Raw genomic sequence first — 25,332 nt, forward strand, 5'->3', positions numbered from 1 at the left:
TTCATGATTATTAATGAGGGGGGCTGGCTGACGTGGAGTAACGTCACGCGCGGGACACACAGACACTCTTGGCTCATTGTAGTCGTAAATACCCAGATGCCCACCAACCCCGCGCCTCTGTCCACTCAGCAGTCTTAATGGTAACAACCACAGTCCATCAGCAGGTCGTGTGTGTGGTGGGGTAACGTGTCGGTACTCTCACTTCTTCCAAGATCTCTGTGTGTTTCAGTGTTTTTCCGTGTGTGTGTGTCGGTGTGTGCGAGTAATTGTGTGGGAAGCAGTAATGTAGTGGTTAGCACACTGCAATCAGGACCCCAGCAACCCGATTCAAATTCCCGCTCACGGCCAATATCGGTCACGAATGATCTGAACTGGTCCGTGATCTCCCCTCAGTCGTTTAAGCCTCAAATGTGTACCTAGACAAAGGCGGCCGGGCATCGTGATGCCTATCCAACCCCTCGTGTGCTGTGCTCGCTTTCATAAGTTCTCGCGAACAGCCCTTGCCCCAACAGTCTGTTCAGACTATACGGGGGATCTTTGGCTTTTGTTTTTGTGTTGGATTTATGTGTTGTGTAAATGTGTGTTAAGTCTTGATTTCACGTGTTCGATTGAACGTTCATACAACACATTCCTGCGGAGGGAGTTAGTAGGAACGTTGGGTTGCTCGGTCAATGGCCAGGGTCAACGGCGGCGTGGTGTATTCCGCAAATATGCCCGACTGTGAGGGCGGGCACAAGCCGGCGTGAGCAGGTTAAAGGTTGAGTTTTATAAGGGCACCACGGGTGACCAGCCCCTCCCCTCCCCACCCAGCCCCACCCCTCCCACCTCCCACCCAGCTCCACCCTCCCCACCCAGCCCCTCCCCCCCTTCCCACCCAGCCCCTCCCTGCACGACGGACGGACACAATAATCCCCTGTGGGCTGGTGTAACCAGGAGGTTCCGAACAGTATAAACACGTCCATGAGTGTATGTCTACAGTTCTTGTGAGTGTGTAGCATTGTATATCTGCATATGTATCAGTGTATAAAAATGCATCATTGAAAAAGTGTGAGCATGTATCGATGTGTATATGTGTATATTTGTGGACGTATGTATTTATATAGCAAGTATGCATTGTATTTACACAATGACCAAGATCACTTTGGTCTTTAACAGACTGTTGGGTCAAGTGGTGTTAACGAGCTCCAATGAAGGCAGGAGAGGGGATGGGTGGCCAGCGACCACGCCTGGCCAATGCCGAGGTTTATACACGTTTAAGGCCGAGTCGACCTAGGGGAGGGTCCCGTAGCAGTTCAGATATCCGCCACTGTTATTGACCGTGACGTAGAATTGAACTCGGGTCGCCGGGTTCAAAGCGCAGTGCTACCTAATGCACAAAACAAAGATCCCCCGTATAGCCTTGACAGATCGTTGGGGCAAGTGCTGTTAGTAAGCATCTATGAAGGCCGTCACGGTACACAAGGGGGAGGGTGGCCAGCACCACGCCCGACCGCCTTTGTCTCCCCAGTGGCGCGGTTTACACATCGCACCAGGTACTCATTTGAGGCTGAGTCGACCGAGGGGAGGCCCAGGACCGATTTAGATAATCGCCACCGACATGTGCAATGAATTCACCTTATTGAAGTCCATACGTATGCATATATGTACATTTATAAGTATGTCAATTATTGTAAGTATGTGTATGATAATGTATGAGTTTGGTACGTGTGTGTGCATATGCAACTTTCATATGTACTACTTACTCTAGCTTTCTGGCCTCTCGGCGTGCTGTAAAGAAGGGCAATTGCCAGAAACGTTGACCATTATATACTTTTTCTCTTTAAGGTCAGTGTTATTGACGAATATGTAGCGTTTTAGTTGTTTTCTGTGCTTGTGCACCACTACATTACCAATATAATTGGTTTAGTTTTCAGTACATGTAGTACACATGTGTATTGCATGTTTACACATACACGTGGGCAGATTGGTACACATGTGTGTGTCGCTAATGGAGTGAACTTAATGAACATGAATAGCTATAATAAGTTATTTAGCGCATGTGTGTATCCATACATATACGTGCACGCATGCATCTACACACGTGCGTATGCAGGTGGATGCATTTGTATGTGTTGTAGCAGTGTATGGGAGTGCATGCATATGCGTGAAAGTACATGGGAGTGAATGGCCAGTGTACATATGCACACTTGTGTATGTATATGCCTATACATGCAGGTGTATGCATATGCACACGTTGCAGCAGAGTGTTTGTATGGCAGTGGATGCGTATGCGTGAAAGTGCGTGGAGTGAGTGGGTAGTGCATATGCGTCCATACACACACGTGTCCACGTGCGTGTACACGTGTGTGTATGTACCCTGCTAACAGCCCTCCCTGCCCACTTGCATGCACAGAGAGATTGGGGCTGTGAGGGTGGGGGCGAGTGCAGTGCTGGGGGGGGAGAGAAGAAGGGGGGGGGGTGAATGGGGGGTGAGGAGGTGGGAGGGAGGGTAGGGAGGGAGGGGCGGGTGGGGGCTGGAGGGGGAGGGTGGGGGCTGGGGTGGGGGGAGGGGTGGGGGGGCACTCAGCCAAAGCAGCCATTTTAGGATTCACGTCACGTGACCCCAACTGAGCTCAGTGAGTGAAATGGAGGCTGCTTTTTTGGGGGGGGGGGGGGGGTGTGGGGGGAGGGGTGTGGGGGGGTCGGGGGGATGTGGGGGATGGGGGGAGGGAGTTTAATAGGGAATCGAGGATAGAGAGGTTAGCACAATGGCGAGACACATGGAATTACACATGTATTGACACACACACTGACACATACACATTAACACAGGCACACAGACACATTAACACACAGGAACATTGTTATACACTAACACGGGCACACTGACACATACATACATACTTACACTCACTGATAATAGGTGCACTCTCAAAAGCCCACTGATACACACAGACTGACACACGAACACACTGAGACACACTACATATACACACAGCACACTCACACATGTTAATATATTAACACCCTGACACACATTAACAGGCACACTGACACATACACACATCACACATGTTAATATATTAACACCCTGATAGGTACTCTAACAAAGGTACACATTCACACAAAGATATCTCATGTAGCCTTTAACAGACTGTTTTTGGGGCAAGTGATGTTGACACATACACAAATACAGGCACACTGACGTACACAGGCACACATTAGCACACATACAAACATGATCAATACAATATATTAACAAGCACACGTGGATTAAAATACACATATGATCAGGGCAGGCACACTGACTGACACACTCACACGCCAACACAAAGATCCCCCATATAGCCCTAATATACTCTTGGGGCAAGTGCTGTTAGCAAGCACCACGCCCTTCCGCCTTTGTCTCCCCAATGCCGGACGTTTTATTCTCCCCACCAGGTACTCATTTCAGGCTGAGTCGACATAGGGGAGGCCAACGATCGGTTCAAATATTCGCCGCTGTTATTGGTCGTGAGTATCGAACTCAGGTCGCCGGGTTCGTGACGCACCGACACTGCTCACGAGCACCTGGGGGGTGGGTGGCCAGAACCACGCCCGGCCGCCTTTGTCTCCCCAATTGTTTACACACCGGACCAGGTGCTCATTTGAAGCGGAGTTGACCGAGGGGAGGCTCCGATTATTGTCACCGGTGTTGGCCGTGAGCAGGAATCGAACTCGGGTCGCTGAGTTCGTTGCACTCATGCACACAGCAACATAAACTCTTACACACAGCAACATAATACACACAGCAACATATATACACACGGCAACACACATACACACAGCAACATAAACTCATACACACAGTAACATACATACACACAGCAAAACACATACACACAGCAACATAAACTCATACACACAGCAACATACATACACACAGCAACACACATACACACAGCAGCATACATACACACAGCAACACACATACACAGCAACATACATACACGCAGCAACATACATACACGCAACAACATACATACACACAGCAACATACATACACACAGCGACACGCATACACACAGCAACATACATACACACAGAAACATAAACTCATACACGCAGCAACACACATACACTCAAACCCACACACAGAAACACATACACAGCGACACACATACATTCATACACACAGCAAACACACGTACTCACACAGCAACACACATACATACTGGAACACATACACACAGCAACATACATACACACAGCAACATACATACATACACACAGCAACATACATACATACACACAGCAACATATATTCATACACACAGCAACACACATACACTAACACCCACAGACAGCAACACACATACTCATACACACAGCAACACATACACACAGCGACACACACACACAGCAACACACACACACTCATACATACAGCAACACGCATTCATACACACAGCAACACACACACATACACTCACACCCACAGACAGCAACACACGTACTCATACACACAGCAACACATACACACAGCAACACACACACAGAGTGACACACACACACACTCATACAGCAACACACATACACTCATACGACTCCTAATATTAACAAAGACCCAGGAGCAGTTTATATATTCGCCACTGATGTTAGCCGTGATACGGAATTAAACCCAGCGGGAACCACTCGGCATACACACGCTCACCCATAGCCACACAATCACGCCAGTACATGTACTCACACAATCCACAATCACACAACACAAAGATCCCCTTTAACAGACTGTTGGGGGCTGTTAGGGAGCACCTATGAAGGCTGGAACGACACACGAGGGGGTGGGGGGCCAGCACTATGCCCCGGCCGCCTTTGTCTCCCCAGTGTCGATGTTTACACATCACACCAGGTACTCATCGTTGAGGCTGAGTCGACATAGGGGGGGGCCTCGGACTGGTTTCGTGTGAATGTATGTTGAACTTCTTTCGCAGCGTACGTGACCTCCCGTGCTAATCGGAGGTTTCGATAATAGCCGCTGGTTTTGGCTGTGAGCGGGAATCGAACTCGAGTCTGCCAGATCGTAGCGCGCTAAACGATGCACCACCGCTCCCCACCCGACACATGACAACAGCTGTTCTTTGTCACGAAGTGGCGGTGACGTCACCGCAGCGCTGGTGCCAGGCTAGGTGCACTCTAAGCCCACGTGAACCGCCAAAGACTGACACAAGCTCTCGGGACAGACTCGAGTTGCCCATGGGTCGACGGACTGGGATGACTGACGGATGCATCGCCGGTGGTCCCCGCCGCCCCCAAGTCGCTGCGCCGCAGCCGCTCCGCTCGTGCTTGTCCGCGTGCCTCCTCCGCCCTCCGCTGTTGCTGGAGGGCGACTGCCTCCAATTGCCCAGCAGTAGCAGCAGCAGCAGCAGCGTCCTCACGAGCCTCCTACACAGAGGCCGACCTTGACACCGCTGGCACCAGACATCGGCAAGTCCACTCAGCTCCATCTCTTCTCCAGTCCGTGCCTCGCCTGTTTAGTCCTCTTTATTCCGGCCAAACAGAAGCTGCTTGGGCATGCGGTGGTTGGGCACGACACAGACAATTCGTGTCCACCTGCGGGAGGAGCCCACTGATGGGCCAGTGTTCAGATCTTTCAGGGAGCTGTGATTTCCTAACAAAATCCAGCCTGGTTAAACCCAGGATGGATCGAAGGCACGCAAGCCTAAATGTTGCAAGCTGATACAGGTGTTCCTGAAAAGGGGTCCACATTTAGCAAGTATACAGAAGCGAGGGCATGTATGTTGAATTTCTTCTGCACCGTACGTAGCCAACCCTGATAATCGGAGGCGCGGCATCAGTTTGGCTGAGAAGACCAGGAGCTTTGTATGGAGCCATTGACCTGGTAGCTTCCTCAGCGTTACGTAGCTAAATTAAAAGAATGCTGCTCGACTGATTCGGAGACCTCCACTGCCAAACTGTAGCTGGCCATGAGTACACTGCTCAGGGTACATAAACTTCTCCACTCTCTCCTACAGCCACCCCATTACTCATGGGGAAGTGTAGAGGGTTGTGCTTTGCTTTAGTAGGGCTGATAGTAAGCCTCTTGGTGACGCGTCATGTTCAACAGCAGGTTCTCCAACTTCTCAGAGCAGCATTTACCAAGCAGAGCAGCATTTACTAAGCAGAGCAGCATTTACCAAGTTATCAGCATACGTAACAATGTTGACCAGTTGTGAGCCATACCTTGACTGCATCTGAGCATCGTTCAGCATCCCATTGAACCTGTAACAGATTTAATTCCACTGGTACAGCCATGGGAAGCTTCTCAATCTACGTGGTCAAAAAAAATCCATGTTAAATAGTGTAGGGGCCAGAGGGCATACCTGTCACAGCCCAAGGTGAACAGGAGATGGCTCTGACTTCGGGTCACAGAGCTTTACCCGGACCTGCCCATCACCATATGTAGTTGACCCCTGCTCTCTCGATGGTATCGTAGGCATCGACCAAGTCAATAAAGCAGAGATGTAGGTTCCTGTTGTAGAGAATCACATTCAGGACTGCTGTGGCCCGGACCCACACTGAGACCTCCACATGCTTATCCTGAGCATATCTGGCGAGGCAATGTTGCATAATCCTTGCCACGACTACTTCCTAGCACGCGGAACGTGTTATATTGGTTCACATAATCATTAGAACTCACCAGTGAGCCACAGCCAGATACCGACTGCCAAAGAAAGCCCAGAGTGTGATATCGGTCTTCGTAAATCAATACAACTCATTAATGGGCCATGTCCAGATGCAGACTCTCAATGAGAGCTCGGTGCTGTTATGAGTCATCATTATCATTGGGGTTCATCGGTCCACTCAGACTAAAATTGTCAGCCCCAAATGATGAACCTTGTTACTGGGAAAGAGCCACAATGTTGCACTCTTGGAGTTCACAATGTATGAAATAGGCTCCAATAAATAATAATCGTGTCAAAATAACATATTGTACATGTTTTAGCTCCGCAAACAATTCAAAAGAGATATCCGACTAGCGAATTAAGGGTATTTTTCTGAAATTATCATTGGCGGATTTTAACTTGCCGCGTAAACAGTGACTTTTAAATCAGAATAAAATTACTTGTTGAACACAGTTTTGTGGCAGTGAGGTTTATTAGCCATTTCATGCACAATATTACTTTACCTTTGTTGGTCAGTTATATGCATTTTCATAAACACAAGGCTACTCATCTTGTTTGAGACTTTAATAAACAATTATAATTGAGGTGAGCTACTTCAGTTGTCAAAATTGCGTGCATTTTATTGGTGGCCGGGCTGAGACCATAGACTTACCACACTTGAGAACCCGGTTTAATATGGTTAAGCCATGTTTCTTGCGAAAGTGTGGAGTTGGCCTGATACCTTGAATCTAAATTGTCTTATGGTTGTTCTTGTTTGTCTTGCATCACACTAGGATTTTTGCACACAGCGTTGTAATACGGTGTTTTTTTCTGGAAGATTTGCTGGTTTATCCAGGATGTTTCTGTTGCGCGTCGTCGTTTTAAGATGTTCTCTGTTCATATTAAGTTTGTTGCGGTTGCACCCGACTCAAGAGCCGCATGGCTCAGAGGGCTATACCTAATAAATGAAACTTTAAATTAATTATAGACGGATGACACATGGATTTAAACCTAAATCAGCTGTGCTGGGTCAGTGTCACCGACATGGCCATTATGAACCCCCTTGAGATAGACACCCAGAGACCCACGGCTTGAACCCAGGATCTCAGCAGTACTGGGCTCATTGTATCTCACACATCCTGCCGCCTGGCTCCCCAGGTACTCATTTCAAGGCTGAGGTCCAGGACCGGTGAGAAATTTGCCACTGATGTTAGCCGTGGGTGAGAATGAAACCAATACAGCCAGGTTTGTAGCGCAGTGCGATAATCACTACAACACATATATACACAAAGACAAAGATCCCCCGTGTAACCTGAACAGATTGTTGGGGCAAGTGATGTTGGCAAGCACGAATTCGGGATGCCGGGTTCATAGCGCATCGCGCTAACTGCTACACTACCGCTCTCCACCATATATGCACACACAGGGTCATATATATACATGGATATATACTGTACTCAAATGCCACACAAATGCACATGTACAGTTTGTACAAATGGTACATACACGTGCACATAATAAACATAAATGAGTGATACACGCACACGTACACAAAAAAGGATAATGCATTTCAAAATATTCATGACAAAGTACCAAACGTAAATAAACACAAAGGGGGCCATACACATACACGGATAATGCATACAGATGGGTGACATATATGTACACATACACAAAGGGGATCATACATACACCCACCTAAACAGGTCAAACCGACATAAAGGGGTCATACAAATAGACGCACATACACAAAGGGTTGACGGAAACAAATACACACAAATACATAAAGGGGCCATGCACACATACACACATAAAGGGGTCATACATATAACGAGGTCATTCACATACACACATGGGTGACACACATAAAGGGGTCACACACACACACACACATGGGGGTTGACACACGCACGGAGTGTTACCCACCCCTCCCCTCCCCCACCGCCTCTCTGCCCCCCTCCACTAGTTAGCGCACACCACGTGATGCCGCCCCTAACTAAACTAGCCAGGTTAGTATTATGGGATATAGCCGTCGCCCTGGCAACCGGCCCGTGACGTCACGCCCAACTTCCCCCCCCTTCCCCCCCACACCCCATCCCCCACTCACTCCCCGCTTTGTTCTGGGGGGAAAGGGGGAGGGTGGGGGTAGAGGGGAGGGGCTGTTCCCCCCGCCCCGCCCCTCCCCTCCCCCTCCCTTCTCTTCCCCCACGTTCATTCTCCATTGGAAGTGGAAGAGTTAAGACGCTAAAAGGTGGCGCTCTTCATGGCATCATTGTTATTCGCGTTATTATTAGTTACATTAATTACATTAATTATAACCGTGTTACCATTCGTGGTGGGCACCTACTGCGCGGAGTATACTGCGTTGTGTACTGTATAGCATACAGTTTACATGTACTGTCGAGTACTGTAGTCCATGTGGGTGGAGGTTACAGGATGTCATGTGTGGAAATCGTTTTCCATATTGTCTGGATCATCACCATCAGCTGAGTTCTAAGTTCTCAATTTCCCGTGAGGTTGTAATACGTAGTGGGAAGGTTTGGTTCAAGAATGTATAATGTATAGGTTCATCATCATGATCGTCATCATCCTCGTCAGATCATCATCATTGAGTCTTTAACATCACCATATATCATCCTCATCAATCCTCATCTCATTTTGAGTTTTACTGACTGTTAAGAGGTGTAGGATTCTGGTTTACGTCAACATTTACTGCAATTTAATTTGTAATGATCAACTTGGTGGGATTTTGATCACTAAATTTATCAGCATCACTACCATCACCAACCATTCATTACAAACTAACCATCACAATCACCACAGCCATCATCGTCGTCGTCATGATGAGGAGCTAATCGTGTAGGAAGAGACGAGAGTGGTGGGGGGGTGTGGGAGGAAGGTCGAGGCATGGGTAGGAGGAGTCACAGTGATCACAGGCCCTGGGCCATCTTGATGCAGACCCTCCTCATTGTGAGCTCACGGGAGAGGCGCCAGGAGGAAGTCCGCTCCTCGTCACCCAGTGAGACGTCACTGCTGAATATCGATCAATGCTTACTTTGGTAAAACTTACGATGATTGGTAATTAATACTGGGACGCTTTGTTAGGAGCTGAGGAGGACTGAAGCCGAGGGCGAGGGACAGCATGGACCCACTGGACGGCCTGGGAGGTGAGCGCCGCGTTTGTCTCCGTGCCTGTGTGCGACTTTGTCGTCGTTATGTGGTCCTGTCGTGGTTATTATGACTTTGTGTGGTGTCTTCGATGTGTGTGTGGTGTTGGTATGTTGTGTGTCTACCTCTGGTGTGTGTAGTGGAGTGTATGAGTGTGTCGTGGTTGCGTCTGTGGGGCGAGCTGGTCTTAATAGGTGCTCGCTAACAACGCGTTAGGAGGGTGATTTTTTTGTGCGATTGTCGCGGTCACATCGCATCTAACATTCCAGTACTGTCCATGCTCATTAATCCTGCACGGTGTAGAATGTTAAGCTTTTGTGTGTATAATGTGTATGCAGTGTGTGGCTGTGCACAATTCTGGTTTAAACTTTTGGTAATCCTGAATATGTAAAAGTATTGTACAGTACAGTGACATTCTAGTAGAGTGGCGTGGTCCTTGCGTTGGGCATATATCTGGATAAGCAATGCGAGTTAAATATTCTTTAACGCCGGTATAAGAACTTAGATTATACTTCACCCCCAAACCCCTTCTGCCATTGTCGCATGACATTTGTTCAATCGTACCGATCTTAGCCGTATGCGTCCGAACTTTAAACCAGGTTTTAATGATCCGAATACCTATCTTCAACGCAATACTATATTGCGTTACGCAAATACTTGGTGATGATAATGTAATAATATGAATTGTGTGCTTTGACACATGAATGCGGTATGTGGGTTTAAAAACCGGGCACCCTACCGCTTAAATAAGCAGGGTTGGGAAAAGTGTAATGTGTTTATTGTAATGTTTACACGCGCTTTGTGTATTTTGTGTTTGTGTATTGTATGTAAATCATCGTGTCTACTTGTGTGAGAGTAATCGCTAGAAAACCTCAGGGGGTCCGAGTTTCCTTTATTTCGCATACCCGGCGTTCGGTGGCATTTCAGGCAAACATTTATCAAATTTAGATAAAATTTTCGTGTTTAAAGTTTTGCCGATCCGAGACGGAGTTAAAGTAACGTTACATTGTGTGTTTGTACTTGACATTTTTTATAATTTGAAGCGAAATTAGTCGAGGGAAAGGGCGGGAAAGGCTCCGTGCCGCGACTAGGCCCCGGCGCTAGGCGAGGGCAGGACGCATGCGCTCCCAGGCCACACACGTGCTTGGTCTTAAAAAACAACGTTAAAATTTACACAATCGTTAACATTGCTATTAGCTTTGTCATCAAAGTTATGAACATCGCTAACAACGAAACCGCACAATCTGAAATCCTCTTCCAACATCCCTTAACATCAATATCGTACGCAGCATTAACAATTGTTTTACACGAACGTGAATATCACGGACATCGTTCACATCTTCAACAATCATTAACGCATAACCTATCAAATATGGAATCTTTACATAGTAGCACAGTCATCGTCGTGAACATCTTCTTAAACAGTCACGGACATCTTCTAACCTTTAAACAATTTGCCTCGACAATGTCACAATGCTTCTTACCCTGCTTTTCACTATCACGTCATCCTCGGCATCTGTAGATGATCGTCTTCGTCCTCGGTCCTCTTTAAAATCTTCATAAGATCTGCACATCTCACGCCATTACTCCCCGGGAGTCTCTAATCTCCACTCGCATCTGCGTGTTTCACCTTCCCCGTCTCTTCCCCCACCTGCCTGTCCTCTCATCCACATTTTACTTTCGCATCGCTCAGCGTCCCCTCCATCTCTGCCGCCTCTCAGTGCTTTTCCTGATCTCCACATGTCTCTCCTAGCTCTGGATATCCCATATACAGTACTGTACAGCTCGTATGCCCGTCTCATCTCCTAGCGTTTCCCGCATATCTCCGTGTCTCCATACGTCCCCGTGTTTCGCCACATCTCCCCCGTCTCGCCCCTCTCTCCATCCACCATAATATCACAATCACACCCCTCCCTATTCACGAGACACCAAAACCTTTAAGGCAAGAGTTCCATAATCGACGAAACCCAAGATCCTCTTGCAAACCTAATCAGGACATGGCGTGCATGGACCCTTGTGATTGAGCTTTCAGCTGTTATAGGTCGTGGCGTTGTGTTCCGATTGTGTATGGTCATTGTGTCTTAGCATCCTGTGTCCCATATTTTGTGGCTTGTGTCTTCTGTGTATTGTCATGTGTCTTGAGTCTCGTTGTGTCTGTGTTTTCTGTCTGGCAGTCTCAACGTCTGTTGGGGATCTTTTAATTGCCTTTATTGTATCGCAGCCTGCGTGTCTCTGTGCATATAACGTTTGTGTCTCAAGACGTGGGTTTTCCTTGCTTGTCAATTACATCTTTTAAGTATCGCGCGTTTGTGTTATTATGTGTCCATATTACATAATGTCACGCATACACAACACGAGGTATGTTTGTTTCCATGTAAGTATATGTCCATGTATTCAATGCATATTGTGTTCGTGTCGTGCATGTTTCCGTATGTTCCGTGCCGTGTATGTTATCGTAGTTTAATCTCAATCCAGTGTCTGCCTCGTGTGTCCCAGTGTCGACACTGTCCCTTGTGGGTGCTGTATTGTACACAATTTCTTGTTGTCTCAAGATTGTTGTCTATGTGTTTATATATGACCTTCCTGTTGTATGCCTTGAGTATATTCACATCATGAGCTCATGTGGTGTTTTGTAATGTCAGGTTTTTTTCCTGTATCCTGTGTGGGCTGTGATTATACACGTACATTCATATAAATGTACTTCATCAATCCACAGATGGGTAAAGTTCTAAAGAGTGCAGCTTATCTTGGTTTTTACATATTTCTGTAACACGCTTGTGTTAGTGCATTTGACATGTGTTTATTGTATAGAGTACATGAACCCAGATGGTATGTCTGCCCGATATATACATACGGTATCGCGATTTGGTGTTTTGTACACATTGCATGTTATGTCTGCGTGGTGGTTTTGTGTATATGTACATGATAATACTGTCTGCCTCTGCTCTAGTATTACAACATAACGCTTTAATGAGACTCTATTCCCCCCTATCACCCCCCACCATCCCCCATCCCCCCCCACCACCCCCCATCCCCCCCCACCACCCCCCATCCCCCCCCACCACCCCCCATCCCCCACTCTCCCTCCCTTTGTCACGCAGGACGAGGGGCGGGAGTGTGGGGGGGGCTACACCCCCTCCCCTCGTCCGCCCCCTCCCCTCGTCCGCCCCCTCCCCTCGTCCGCCCCCTCCCCTCCCCGCCACCCACCCCGCCACCCACCCCGCCACCCCTCCCCGCCACCCCTCCCCGCCACCCCACCCCGCCACCCCTCCCCGCCACCCCACCACCCCACCCCTCCCCGCCACCCCACCACCCCACCCCTCCCCGCCACCCCACCACCCCACCCCTTCCTCCACTTCCCCCCCCAGCGACCCCCCTCCCTCCACTCTACCCCTCCCCCACTCGCCATCTTCCCCTCCTCCCCGCCACCATCACTTCGCACGTTTCTTGGGTTTCCGCGCTTTCCAATTTCATAGCGTGCTGACGTAGCGAATACTTGCATCCCATTGGTCGAGGCGCTCTGCCAATCACGTCCCACTTGGGGGGCAGGGGTGGATGTTGTGGGGGGGGGGGGTCTAAATCGCTGTGGGAAATGAGAATTCCGCTCCAGCGTGATGCAACTTCCGGTTGTCTCAGGTTATTATGTTCTCTGAACGCCCCCCACCCCCTTGTGATTGGTTGACGCTGGTAATTTAATGCGTGCCTCTGGTTGATTGGTCCTCCCCCAACACCACGCTGTGATAATGCATTCGACGAAACGGGGTGGGGGGCTGCATGGTGACGTCATCATTTCGGCGCCTTGACGTTAGGATGCGACTCATGTGATTTTTGGCTATCATTTGACAATAGCGCATTGATTTGATACTCTTTTTAACTTTCTGACCTCTGCTATGAAGAAAAGCCCATTGGCTGAAAAGTGGTGGTTGTATATGTTTCCTTTGAAGGCCAATGTGTTATTGACGAATGTACATTTTTTTTGGTGTTTGTGCTTGTGCAACATTGCCAAATGCAGTATAACCAATTTGTTTAATACACAGTGGTGAATTGGTGGATGGCTGGCCTTGGTCGCAATGTGGATATGGAATTTCCTCCAATGGTTTCAGTGCTGCCAACAGCAATGCTTTGAGCAGAGACACTGACTTGTATTGTGTACTGCATCTTATCAATCTACTGCTGGATGAGGGCCTCCCCACATCATGCAGGTCGTGTGGACTATTTGATCATATTCATGCTGGTTAGTGTGGGTTGGTGAAGGAGTTGGAGGACAGGACAAGTTAAGACCTCACTTGCCCAATGAAGGTAGCCGTGGCCCGGAATCTAACTCGTGTCGCTGGGGTAATTGTGCAATCACTATGCCACCTATCGAGGTGGCGAGATGTAAACTACTTCGCCTGTTTACAGGAGGTCGTGGGTTCGATCCTGACCCTGACACCCTAATATATGGAGTTTGCATGTTCTCCCTCTGGTTGTCTCGATTTTCTTCAGAGTCCTCAGGTTTTCCCCTCCACATTTATAAACATGTATTTAGAGTATTTGGCTGCTATAAATTTCCACGTGATAAGCCACCTTGTTGAGCATTTCTTTTTTGATACCCAGGGCCCTTCTGAAAAAGAGCTATATGGCTCCGTGGGTCTTACCTGGTAAAATAACAAGTTTAGTTTTTTTAGAGAATGTACAGGTGAAAAGCATAGATATTGGAGAATAGTACAGTACACCAATGGAATTTGGCAATTTAATTAGCGCCATGGTAATATCATTGAGGAAACATGCTATGTTTTAGGTTTCCATCAACAGTTATATTGCGGATAAGAATCTGCTTTTGTTGTCTGGCTTGTGAGACCAACTCGCTGTACTTCAGAACCTGTTTTAATCATGGGCAGCTCAGACCAGGAATTGAACCTGGGACATCAGTGGCACTGGCTCAGCCATTTTGGACCTTCTAAGACATTCGGCCACATTTTTTAAAAGTGCATTCTTAAATGGCTAAATATGAAAGTCGTTCAACCAGTAAGTGACATTAAAGTAATAATTCGCACATACAATGAATTTCAGCAACATACTACTGCACGTCTGAAATTAAGCATTGCTGCATTTGAACGAATGTGAGATAAATGCTAATAGGTTTTTATATGTATCATCAGCCATGGGTTATTCACTGCTAAATGAAGGCCTCCCCTTACACAAACACCATTTTTCGTGGTCTTGCAATTTCCATCCTCATCACTATCATCATCTTCTAGATTGTGCTGTCACTCATCTGTATCAACTTATTTGCGCTGTCTCATCTATACTTCTGCCTCTGCTGTCTTGCCTATTCTGTTTTGTCTGCGTTGTATTGCCACATTCTGTCTCAGACTAAAGTAAGAATTTGTGTTTATCTTGTGTAAATGTAAAAAAGCCCTTTTTAAGAGGACCGGTGCTGCCCTGATCCCAGCCACCTGAGTTTGATTCCTGGCCACGGCTAATATGGGTTGTGAGTGATAATCTGAATTGGTCATGATCCTCCTCCCGATACCAATCCCCACTGAGCAGTGTGAAATATAAGATAATCCCACAACCCTTACCGTGTGTGGAGGCTCTAATCCAGCAGTGGATTGACAAGGCTATGTTCAATTGATTCGCATGGCCATGAATTGATTCTTGTATTGCGAGTGTGGTAATTAATTTGAATCGCTGACTCATCACATGCCTGGTTGCGACTAGTTTCCCGTGCAGTGAATGCCTCCTGACCTCGTTTGTGTCGTGTCTCCTTCAGACGAATTTGACGAGGATGTCGACGTCCCATCGGAAAGCGATAGCGGCAAAGTGAAGAAGAAGAAATCGTCAAAGAAATCAAAAGAGAGGCCGGTCAAGACAAAGAAGAGGAAGAAAGAGGTGAGGATGGGAGTTGTGTGTGTTTAGAAGGTTTGCACTCCATTAAATAATTGTGTCGTGTCTGATGGGAGTCATGCCCGTTTGTGATATGGAACTTGGACGTAGTTCTTGCCACACTACCTCATGTGTCGTTCCGACCTTCATAGGTGCTCTCTAATAGCACTTGCCCCAACAGTCTGCAGCTTAATTATTTAATTAATAGATTACGAAACTGATTTTCACTTGGATTACTCGAGGTTTATGGAAATAGTTTGGAAGCATTTCCCACGTTTGCCACTGGATGGGAAGTGATGGTCAAGGATTTGTAACGTCCATAATCAGGTGCGTCTCGCTGGAATGTGTGGATTGTAGGTGTCTCAACTTTAGGACGCAGTATGCGAGTGTGGGCACCGTTTTAAAGGGTCTAATATTATTTACAAGTATCACACGTATCTATAGAAATTAATTGATACCATGTCTAAAATCTGGTCATTGCTGTGCTTATTTGTGCAATGGAATTTGATTGGTTCTTTATATGGTGAAGTTCGTTGACATGCAAAGCATGATGTGAGGACCGATCCAATGGTCTGTTGTCACAGTTCTGCTTGTGTTGTGGAATATTATTAGTTACATGACTACGAGTGACATACAATTCAATTGGTACTTTGTTAAAAACTTGGGAGTCGTGTTGCACTGATGTGTGTGCAATAATGATTTGTTAGTGATGTGCTTAAGCGCCTTATGTAATGATATTGGTGCAGTGGGTAAGTTAACTTTAGTTTAATTTCTGGTCCATAGCTTAAGATTGAGCTCTTCTCCAGTCACATAATTTCTCGGCCTTGTCATGGGCTGCCACATACTAGTTTAAAGATTCCTCGGTGGGAAAATACTTAAAATTAGCTTGTCAGCAATGTAGCCTTCATGCTGCGGTGATGTCACTCCAGTGATGTCTTTAACAAGGGGAGTGTTTGTGCATGTGGTATGATTGTATGTTGCAGTGTGTTTGTGTGTGCCTGTGTTTGTGGCCTGGCACAAGCGTCGTGGTGACGTCACCGCCACTTAGTGGCGAATGGCGGTTGTTGTGTTTGTGAGGGGAATGTAAGTGCAGTGGCTGGTACACTGCGCTACAAACCTGGTGATTTGAGTTAAATTCTCGTTCATAGCCAGCATTACTGATGAATATCTGAACCGGTCCTAGGCCTCTCCGAGGTTGACACAGCCTTAAATGTGTACCTGGTACGGTGTGTAAACATCGGCACCGGGGAGACCAAGGTGACTGGTGTGCTGGCCATACCCACCCGTGCACTGTGCCAGCCTTCATAGGTGCTCGCTGACAGCACTTGTGTCCCAACAGTCTGTGCCAGCCTTCATAGTCTGTGTGGGATTGGGTATGAGCAAGCGTGTGGTTGAAAAGGTTCACGAGGGGTTGGATGTTTGTGTTTGCGATGACACGTACAGGAGAGCGAGAGTGAGCTGACTGATGCAGAGGACGAGAACAAGACAGATAGCGAGGGCAGCGACTACGCGCCCAGCAAAAAGAAAAAGAAGAAAGCCAAGGAGAAGAAGGAGAAGAAGAACAGCAAGCGGCGTAAGGAGGAGGCGGCGGCGGCAGCGGCGGCTGCAGCAGAGGAAGAGGATGACGACGATGACGACGACGCACCACAGGTTGGTAAATTGCTCGGTCGATCTCCCGGCCAGTGAATCTGTTCCACTATCGTTTGGTCGGTCACTTACACACTCGGTTGACCATTCGGTCGATTGATAGATTATTCGGTTATTGTGAGTTTATTTTGGTCGATGTCTCGGTAGACTATGGCCAAATCACCAAGTTATTGCGTACTCCACCATCTGTCCGTGTGTTTACTTGGCACACCATCTTTTTGCGTGCTGTGATGACCATAATTGGTGTTTGCTGATGTGGCTTACCCAACATGTGACTCATGAGATCTTGGTTTTTGTCCATTTAGATATAATACGCTTTCTGTTTGTTAATTAGAATGTTTGTCATATCCGTTTATATTTCCGTATCTTCATTGGTCTGTTCATCATTCGTTTCTTCACTAAATTCAGCAAGTAGATGAATATTTGTGTGACCATGATTTTCCTCCTATCTAAAACTTTCCTGTATCCAGCATTGCCCGCATCTGACGTTCAATTTGACCACCATACACAAACAGGTTGTTATAGGCTGCTGCAGGGCTCCTTTGTTGTGGGCAGCAGAGGGCAATGCATCTAAACCCATTGTTCCACTACGTCTATGCCTCCATATTTTTATGCTCCCTGCATTCACGAACCAGCATTCACTAGTGTGATCAAGTGCGGTCAAATAACTCCGTGATCTGCACGGCTTTAAGGGAGGCCCTCATCTAGCAGTGGATTGACAAAAGGGCTGTTAAGATGTGTGCATTGTTTAATACTACCTTCTGTTCTCTGTAGAAAAACGCTGCCCAGATGCTTGGAGACTGGGGCTTCTCAGACGTGGACCACGTGTACACAGAGGATGACTACCGCACGCTGACAAACTACAAGGCCTTCAGCCAGTTTGTACGGTGAGTTCAACACTCAGCCCATTAATGGAGCCTCCTGTTTTCTTGTTAGGGAATAGAATCGTATAAAATGAAATGTATGTGTGGAAATGGGCAAAGAGCTCGCAAACGTATACACACATCAGGTGTGCATAGCCAGAACTGGAGTCAAATACAATTACAGTAAAACCTTGGATTGCGAGTAACTTGGTCTGCGAGAGTTTTGCAAGACTAGCACATTTTAAAAATAAATATTAATTTGATAAACGAGTGAGGTCTGTAGTACGTACAGTATACGCTTTGTCTGCAGAGCGTCACGTGATCACAACTGAGCCAATAGTTCTCTCTCTCTCGCTGCGGGATTGTGGGTAATCGTCTCCCATGCTCGGTCTCAGTCGGCGTGCCTCACTCGTATAGTCAACATCTGTGCGAGCGTATACTGTTTACTATAGTGTTGTGACCACGAGTGTGCGTAAAGCATTTTATTTATTTTGTGTCCAAGTGTAGTGACTGTTCTTTAGTAACTGTTTCTGCAAGCGAAAGTCGTCCTACACAATTCCCTCCTCTCGTCTCCCTCACACCAGCCACGATTAAATTGAATTAATACATTTTATTACTTTATATTAAATTTCAATAATAAAAAATATAAAACGGTATTTTGTATTAATCATTTTTATATGAATACAGTATTTTTGGGTTGTGGAACGAATCATCTGAGTTTCCATTATTTTTTATGGGGAAATTCGCTTTGATATATGAATGCTTTGGATTACAAACACGTTTCCGGAATGAATTATGCTCACAATCCAAGGTTTTCCTGTACAAACCTGTCATGAATATGCTACATTCCTCTTGATATGCACAGTCTTTTGTTAAGGCGCTCTTCTTACACCTCCAACTCAGCTTATATATAAGCTCCTAGCTTGGCAGTGTCTCATTCTTCACCTGAAGACGGCTGCTTGCGTTGTAGCCGAAACGTCGTGAGAATTATTTTATTATGTTTTATTTTTATTATTTTATTACTTCCCTTCTACGTGACTTTACCGAAAAAACCAAGAAGATAAACCTGTCATCCTTACTGAATTGCAACCGCAATGTAAAAGTATTTTCGGCTAACGATGGTGTATTGTAATTATAATTCACCCCAGGTGTGACTTTGGTCACACTTAAGTAAGGGCAGTGGTATGCAGCACAATTTTTGATAAATATAAACACCTTTTTGTGCTGCCGGGGGGATTATTAGAAGTGAGCTGGAAACACTGAGATTCTACTTTTGAGGTGTACAAATATTTGTTTAGCATAGCAATACATATAATCGGGGCTGCCTTTGCACACCAAACCTGTCATGGGCATTGCTACTAGAGTTTCAGTCTTTGGGGATTCAGTTATTTTTTCCTCTAAAACAATTTTTTAGTTTATATAAAAGGGAAATTTGTGAATATGTGTCTGTTCGAAATGTTTAGCATACTTCCCGACATGCAACAAACTTGAAATTTGGCATGTGGGTAGCTTCCAGACTGTACACAATGCAAAAAGTATAAAAGTAGACTTGTATTTTGGAGGGGGGGGGGCGCAATAATGCATATAATATTTTTCACGGCAAGTGAGCGGAGACGTCACATCTGTGATGTCACCCGCATGCGGCAGCGTTACGCAGTGTGCCTGCTGACGTCACGCATCCCCCCCCTCCAACCCTCCGCGTAGGCTGTGTATTAATCCAAGACAAGAATACAAGTCCCGGGCGAAGCGGGTAGTAAAGCTAGTAGAAAATATTTTCACGTCATGGTCATGTGACTTTTCAGTGCTTCTATAGTGCCCTCTAGTGGCAGAGCAAACTAGATGGGAGAGGACATTGTCTGACAATTACAGAACTGAAAAATATTTAACGCGCAAAATTCAGAATCAGAATCTTTATTATAATGGAGAAATTGGCTGAGCTATAAAGTTCTTTTTCACAGATGTCCAGCTGCTTGGTGAGATGTTGCCTCACAAAAAAATATAATACCTCATAGCCTTGAGCAGTAGGGCAAATTGATTTGGCACTGGTTTTTATCACAAAGTTTTGCCCGAATCTTGCTGTTACTCGGTTTTCACCAATTCGCCTGGTTCTTTTCTCGGGCAAGTACCTAATAGCAACACAAATTTCAACTGAAGTGAAATTCATTTTGGATTAACTTTACGAGAGTTGTCACCCCCCTTTGCAGATAGACCGAGCTAATGCACAAACACTTTAAACTTTTTATTTAACAACTGATATGAACATGTCGATTGGGTATTTTCAACCTGTTGTGTAATTTTTGCTGCCTGTTGGTCCTTCATTTTATTCTCTCCGTTTTTCTGCATTTGCCTGCCTTATATTTTGGCTCCTTATAGCTCCTTCAGATTATGCGTCTTCCTGCGTATCATGGTTCTGTTTGTTTTTCTCTGTTTGCAAAACGAACATCGCTAATTCCATGGCTACTTTTCTCTTTCTTGCCACACCAGGCCTATGATAGCGGAAAAGAATCCCAAGATCCCCGTGTCGAAGATGATGACCGTGCTTGGAGCTAAGTGGCGTGAGTTTGGCGCCAACAGCCCCTTCAAGGGCTCCACGGTAACCGCCGCTGCCATGGCGACGGTTCCCAGGGACCCAGCTGCGCCACCCTCCGTCTCCATGCCCACTATCGCCCCGGCAACCGTCACCACGGAGACGACGCCAGTCACAAGCGCCACCACCTCCACTGAGGAAGCAGTAGTAGCAGCACCCGCTGCGACACCGGCACCACTTGTGCCACTGAGGAAGGCCAAGACCAAAGAGGGAAAAGGTCAGGGCAAGGGGTGCAAGGGTGGGGGGATAAATCACAGTTGCTGTGCACAGGCCCATAGAGACAAAAACAATCCGTCTCGTCTTCGGCTTGTGTGGAGGAATTGAGGAGCAAAGTCTGTGGGAAAAATAATGTGTTAAGTGATAGAAGAGTGATAAAGAGGTATATGAACGCTGATGAGCGAGCAAATGGACTGAATCAGTGATGCTGGATGAATATCGGGGGGCGGGGTTCGGAGGGATTGGCAGCATTGCCAACTCAACGATTTTGTCGCTAGATCTTTCGTGGCCTTTTGGTTTTCAAAGCGATGAGCAACAGTCTCTCGACTTTCTGGGAAAAAGGACATTGTGCAGACTTAGGAGAGATTCCAGGTGTGTGTATTCAGGCTCCAGTGTGGTTACTGTCTGAAATATTGGGAATTTTTTGGTGATATTTTTTACAACTTTAGAATGTCTACTTCATGACTTTTTGAGATTCGTTTGGCAACTTCCCGCTTGATGGGGAGAAGTTAGTTTGATCGTCTTGCCTACGTCAAAGCTCGCCACTCAGGTGTATAAAATTACCTTCTATAAAGTATAGTTTTGAGACAGAGGCTAAATGTGGCATCTTTGTTCGAGTGTGTGCATGCATGTATGGGTCTGGAGTTGCGTGTACACTTGTCCACATGCATGTGTTACCGTGCGTGGGCTGGCCTTCATAGGTGCTCACTAACAGCACTTGCTCCAACAGTCTGAAGGCTATATGGGGGATTTTTGTCTTTGTTTGTCCATACAAGTATGTTTACATGCACACAGAGTTCGGCAACCCATGTTCAATTCCCACTTGCGACCAACTTTTGTGACAAATATATAAACATTTCTGGGCCTCCCTATTTGTCTTGGTCTCAAAGTACCTATTGCGTTGTCTAAACATTAACATTGGAGAGACAAAGGTGGCCAGGCACGGTGTTGCCCACCCACCTCCCCCCCCTTGTGTCCTCTTTAGACCTTAATTGGTGCTTGCAAACAGCACTTGCTTAAAAAATGTGTTAAACTCTATAAGGGGGATCTTTGTGTGTACGTAAATTAGTGTGCCCGTGCTTTTTTGCGTATTTGTGTGTTCTCGAGTTTTGGCGGCCTGTGTACAGATTCTACTGACTATTATATGTAGGGTATGTAGGCGTATATGCCTACAAAATAAAAACATTTTGGGGGGGGGGGTGGGAGTCGAACATTTTGTAAACCTGTGGGATCAACTTTTTACCCCCACATCGGGGGGTGGGTCCACTTTCTATAACTTTTTGATTCAAGCCTTCTGAAAGGATTTCAATATAGTTAACGGACAAACGGAACGCCGCGATTTTATAATAGACGTGTTCCCGTATGCGTTGGTGCATTGTATGCCTATTGTGTGCGTGCACACTCAAGTATGCGCGCTTGTGCGTATGTTGCCCACAGGCCCCAATGCGCGCCGACGAACTAAGAGCGCACGTGTGGGCGAGGGAGCCAAAAAGAAGGTCGTGACGCCGGCCACCAAGGCCAGTAAAAAGCTGGCGCCACTCAAAATCAAACTGGGTGCCTTCACCAGCAAGCGCAAGAAGGGCTCCTCAGTGAGTAACATGGTCCATACTCGATCGCTCACTTGTCTACCAGTCAACGTGCTGATCTGCTTGTTCACTCATGCAAAGCCCACCCACCTATTGTCTATGCACTCATCAGCTTGTCTACTCACTCGCCCACTGCTTGTCCATTCGTAATTGTTTTTTGTCCTGCTACTTGTCCACCCGCTCATCTTCTTGTCCACTTCCTCGCCTGCTCGCCCAACCACAATCCAGGCATATCCGTTGTGTGCTCAATCGCTCGCTTTTCATCATTGTCATCAGCGGTTATCTGTCCACTGCTGGATGAAAAGCCACCCCGATCTATTGGTCCTAGTTTGATAAGCGTCTATTGTCCGCTGCCGTGTACGTGTGCGTGCTTTGCGTTTTCTTGCGCATGCGTTGAAGAGCGAGGAGGAAGAATTTGAGGAGGAGGAGTTTGAGGACTTTGACGAGTCGAGCATCAACAGCTCATCGGTGCGGTCCGACAGCTCGCAGGGGAAGGTTCGCAAAGCCAAGAAGAGAGTAAAGATGGTCAAAAAGAAAAGAAAGGGTATGGGGCCCATGTGTGTGTGCGCTTTGGTGTGGTTTGTGCCGAGGGGGGAGTAATTGTGTGGTTGCATTGGGTGGCGATAGTTTGCATGCTTGTGTTGCTTGTTTGGATGTCTTGCCGTGGTTATGTTGATGTGGTTCTTATTAGTGCGCGTGTTTACATGGTTGTGTTTTTGTGGCACGTGGCTTGTTGGTGGAAGTTTTGTCCGTCGTCGTGGTTGAGTTATGGAATTTCGCAGGGTCACACTTTTTAAATTGTGGTCTCTAAAAGTATCCGGGCAAATCCCCAGTGGCTTTTGATTAACGTGCCAAGCCCTGCTGATCAGTGTCAGATTATTTGGAACTTGTCCAGGATTTATCTTGCTTAAACAAATGCGTTTGGGAAACACTGGTCCAGAAGGGCAATTTATGAACAGATCAGAATTCCGAAAAAAATTTTTGGAGGTTTAACAGGCCCTATTTTTACTGATGTTGTGTTTGTCGTCGTGGTTCTTGATTTATTATTGATGTCATCATTTGTAATTCTCCTCTTGTGTATGTTTCCCCCCCCCCCCCTTCCATGTCGTGCTGCAGTGGGGGATGATGAAGACGGCTATGAGACGGACCACCAGGACTACTGCGAGGTGTGCCAGCAGGGCGGCGAGATCATCCTGTGCGACACGTGCCCGCGCGCGTACCACCTCGTGTGCCTCGACCCCGAGCTGGAGAAGGCGCCCGAGGGAACTTGGAGCTGCCCGCACTGCGTAACGCGCGCACTCACACGCGGCGGAGACGTGTGTACACGCACTCATGTGTACACTCGCGTACGCGTGTACACATGCACACGCTCATGCACGCACGGATGCACAATAATGCATATACGTACACACTTTTTTTTGTCACGGTTATTCCTGCAGCTTGTATATTCACCGTTAAATACTACGGGTATCTTGCTGTACAGCAAACTTTAAAATAGACCTTTGACGTAATTTGAAATGAGTACCATTACCTGCTGGTGTTGTGGACCAAATTTGCCAAAATCTAAAAGTTACACCCCAAATTACTCAATTGGGATTACACATAGAAACCCCCAACTGTTTCTGTGAAACAAAGTAGCTTCCTTCGTGATAGCCTCATGTATAAGAATGGCGTGAATTTCACGTAATAAGTTTATTCTCACATTGTCATCTCTGTCAGCATTATTTTCCTGGGTACTTGTTGCTGAGTGCAGAGTAACTTCTCATGTGCAAGCGCTCATGTGCATGTACACATGAACACGCACGAGCATGTGCACACACGTGTACACCCGAACGTATGCATGCATGCGTACACACGTGTTGGTGAATATGTATAAATGGGCAAACACACAAGACAGATCCCTTGTATACCCACAATAAGCGGTTTAGGGAAAGTGCTGTTAGCAAGCACCAGTGGGGGCCAACATGGTACACGAGGGGAGGTGTGGCTAATACCACCCCCGGCCACCTCGCTTGCTCCAGTGGTGATGTTTACACGCTGAGTTGACCGAGGGGAGATCCAGGACCAGTTCAGATTTGTCACTGACATTAACCATAAGCGGGAATCGAACGCTGGTCTCCGGGTTCAGAGTGCAGTGCGTTAACCATTGCATCACCATTCCCTATATGTACGCGCACACACAGTGCCACACACTCGGGGTCATTGTTTCATAGGCAAAGAGCCAGAGACGCAACGGGGGAGAGAGTCGATCACCTTCACTTGTTCACCTGCCTTTTGTCCCCGGTTACTCCCCCAGGAGAAGGAGGGCATCCAGTGGGAGGCAAAGGAGGAGGGTGACGAGGAGGACGAAGAGGTAGTGGGTGGAGAGGAGGAGGAGGACGACCACATGGAGTTCTGCCGCGTGTGCAAGGATGGCGGGGAACTGTTGTGCTGCGATACGTGCCCCTCGTCGTACCACATCCATTGCCTCAACCCTCCACTCCCCGAGATACCCAACGGGGAGTGGCTCTGCCCACGCTGCACGGTGAGGGGCTCCCTGGGCAGTGGGCACAAACAGGGCCAGTGGGCAACACGTGGAGCTAGTGGGAACACCCGTTGCGAGCTGTTGGGAGAGTGGTCGCACGGGTGGGGCATAATGGTCTAGTGGTCGGCTGAGCTTTGTTGGTGGGTGGGGACAGTTTTGTGGGTACATGGGCTCTGGGGAGAGGGTGGGAACATGGGTTGGCTGGTGGGAGGGTGTGCACAGGTTGTTCGGCACATGTGGGCTCGCTGGT

The 25,332-nt window shown here is 47.1% G+C and overlaps 1 protein-coding gene across 3 annotated transcripts in view; it reads left to right on the forward strand.

Annotated features, from left to right (window-relative positions):
- Positions 1–8,797: 8,797 nt before the first annotated feature.
- LOC133352465 (chromodomain-helicase-DNA-binding protein 4-like) overlaps positions 8,798–25,332 on the forward strand; it is a 48,568-nt gene continuing 32,033 nt past the window's right edge. Inside the window, exons 1-10 of one of the 3 annotated variants that reach the window (XM_061568119.1) lie at positions 8,798–8,874; positions 9,729–9,790; positions 15,547–15,665; positions 17,103–17,309; positions 18,081–18,193; positions 20,654–20,973; positions 22,410–22,561; positions 22,958–23,102; positions 23,675–23,874; positions 24,855–25,082. In XM_061568119.1, the coding sequence (XP_061424103.1) occupies positions 9,766–9,790; positions 15,547–15,665; positions 17,103–17,309; positions 18,081–18,193; positions 20,654–20,973; positions 22,410–22,561; positions 22,958–23,102; positions 23,675–23,874; positions 24,855–25,082 (1,509 nt within the window). In that variant the 5' untranslated portion in view covers positions 8,798–8,874; positions 9,729–9,765. Of the gene's footprint in view, positions 8,875–9,574; positions 9,791–15,546; positions 15,666–17,102; positions 17,310–18,080; positions 18,194–20,653; positions 20,974–22,409; positions 22,562–22,957; positions 23,103–23,674; positions 23,875–24,854; positions 25,083–25,332 lie in introns of those variants that run through there. The other 2 variants (XM_061568120.1, XM_061568121.1) reach the window with 2 other exon arrangements.

Source organism: Lethenteron reissneri, chromosome 40, assembly GCF_015708825.2.
Source record: "Lethenteron reissneri isolate LAM-NWPU_2019-01 chromosome 40, ASM1570882v1, whole genome shotgun sequence".
In the NCBI taxonomy this organism is placed as follows: Eukaryota; Metazoa; Chordata; class Hyperoartia; order Petromyzontiformes; family Petromyzontidae; genus Lethenteron; species Lethenteron reissneri.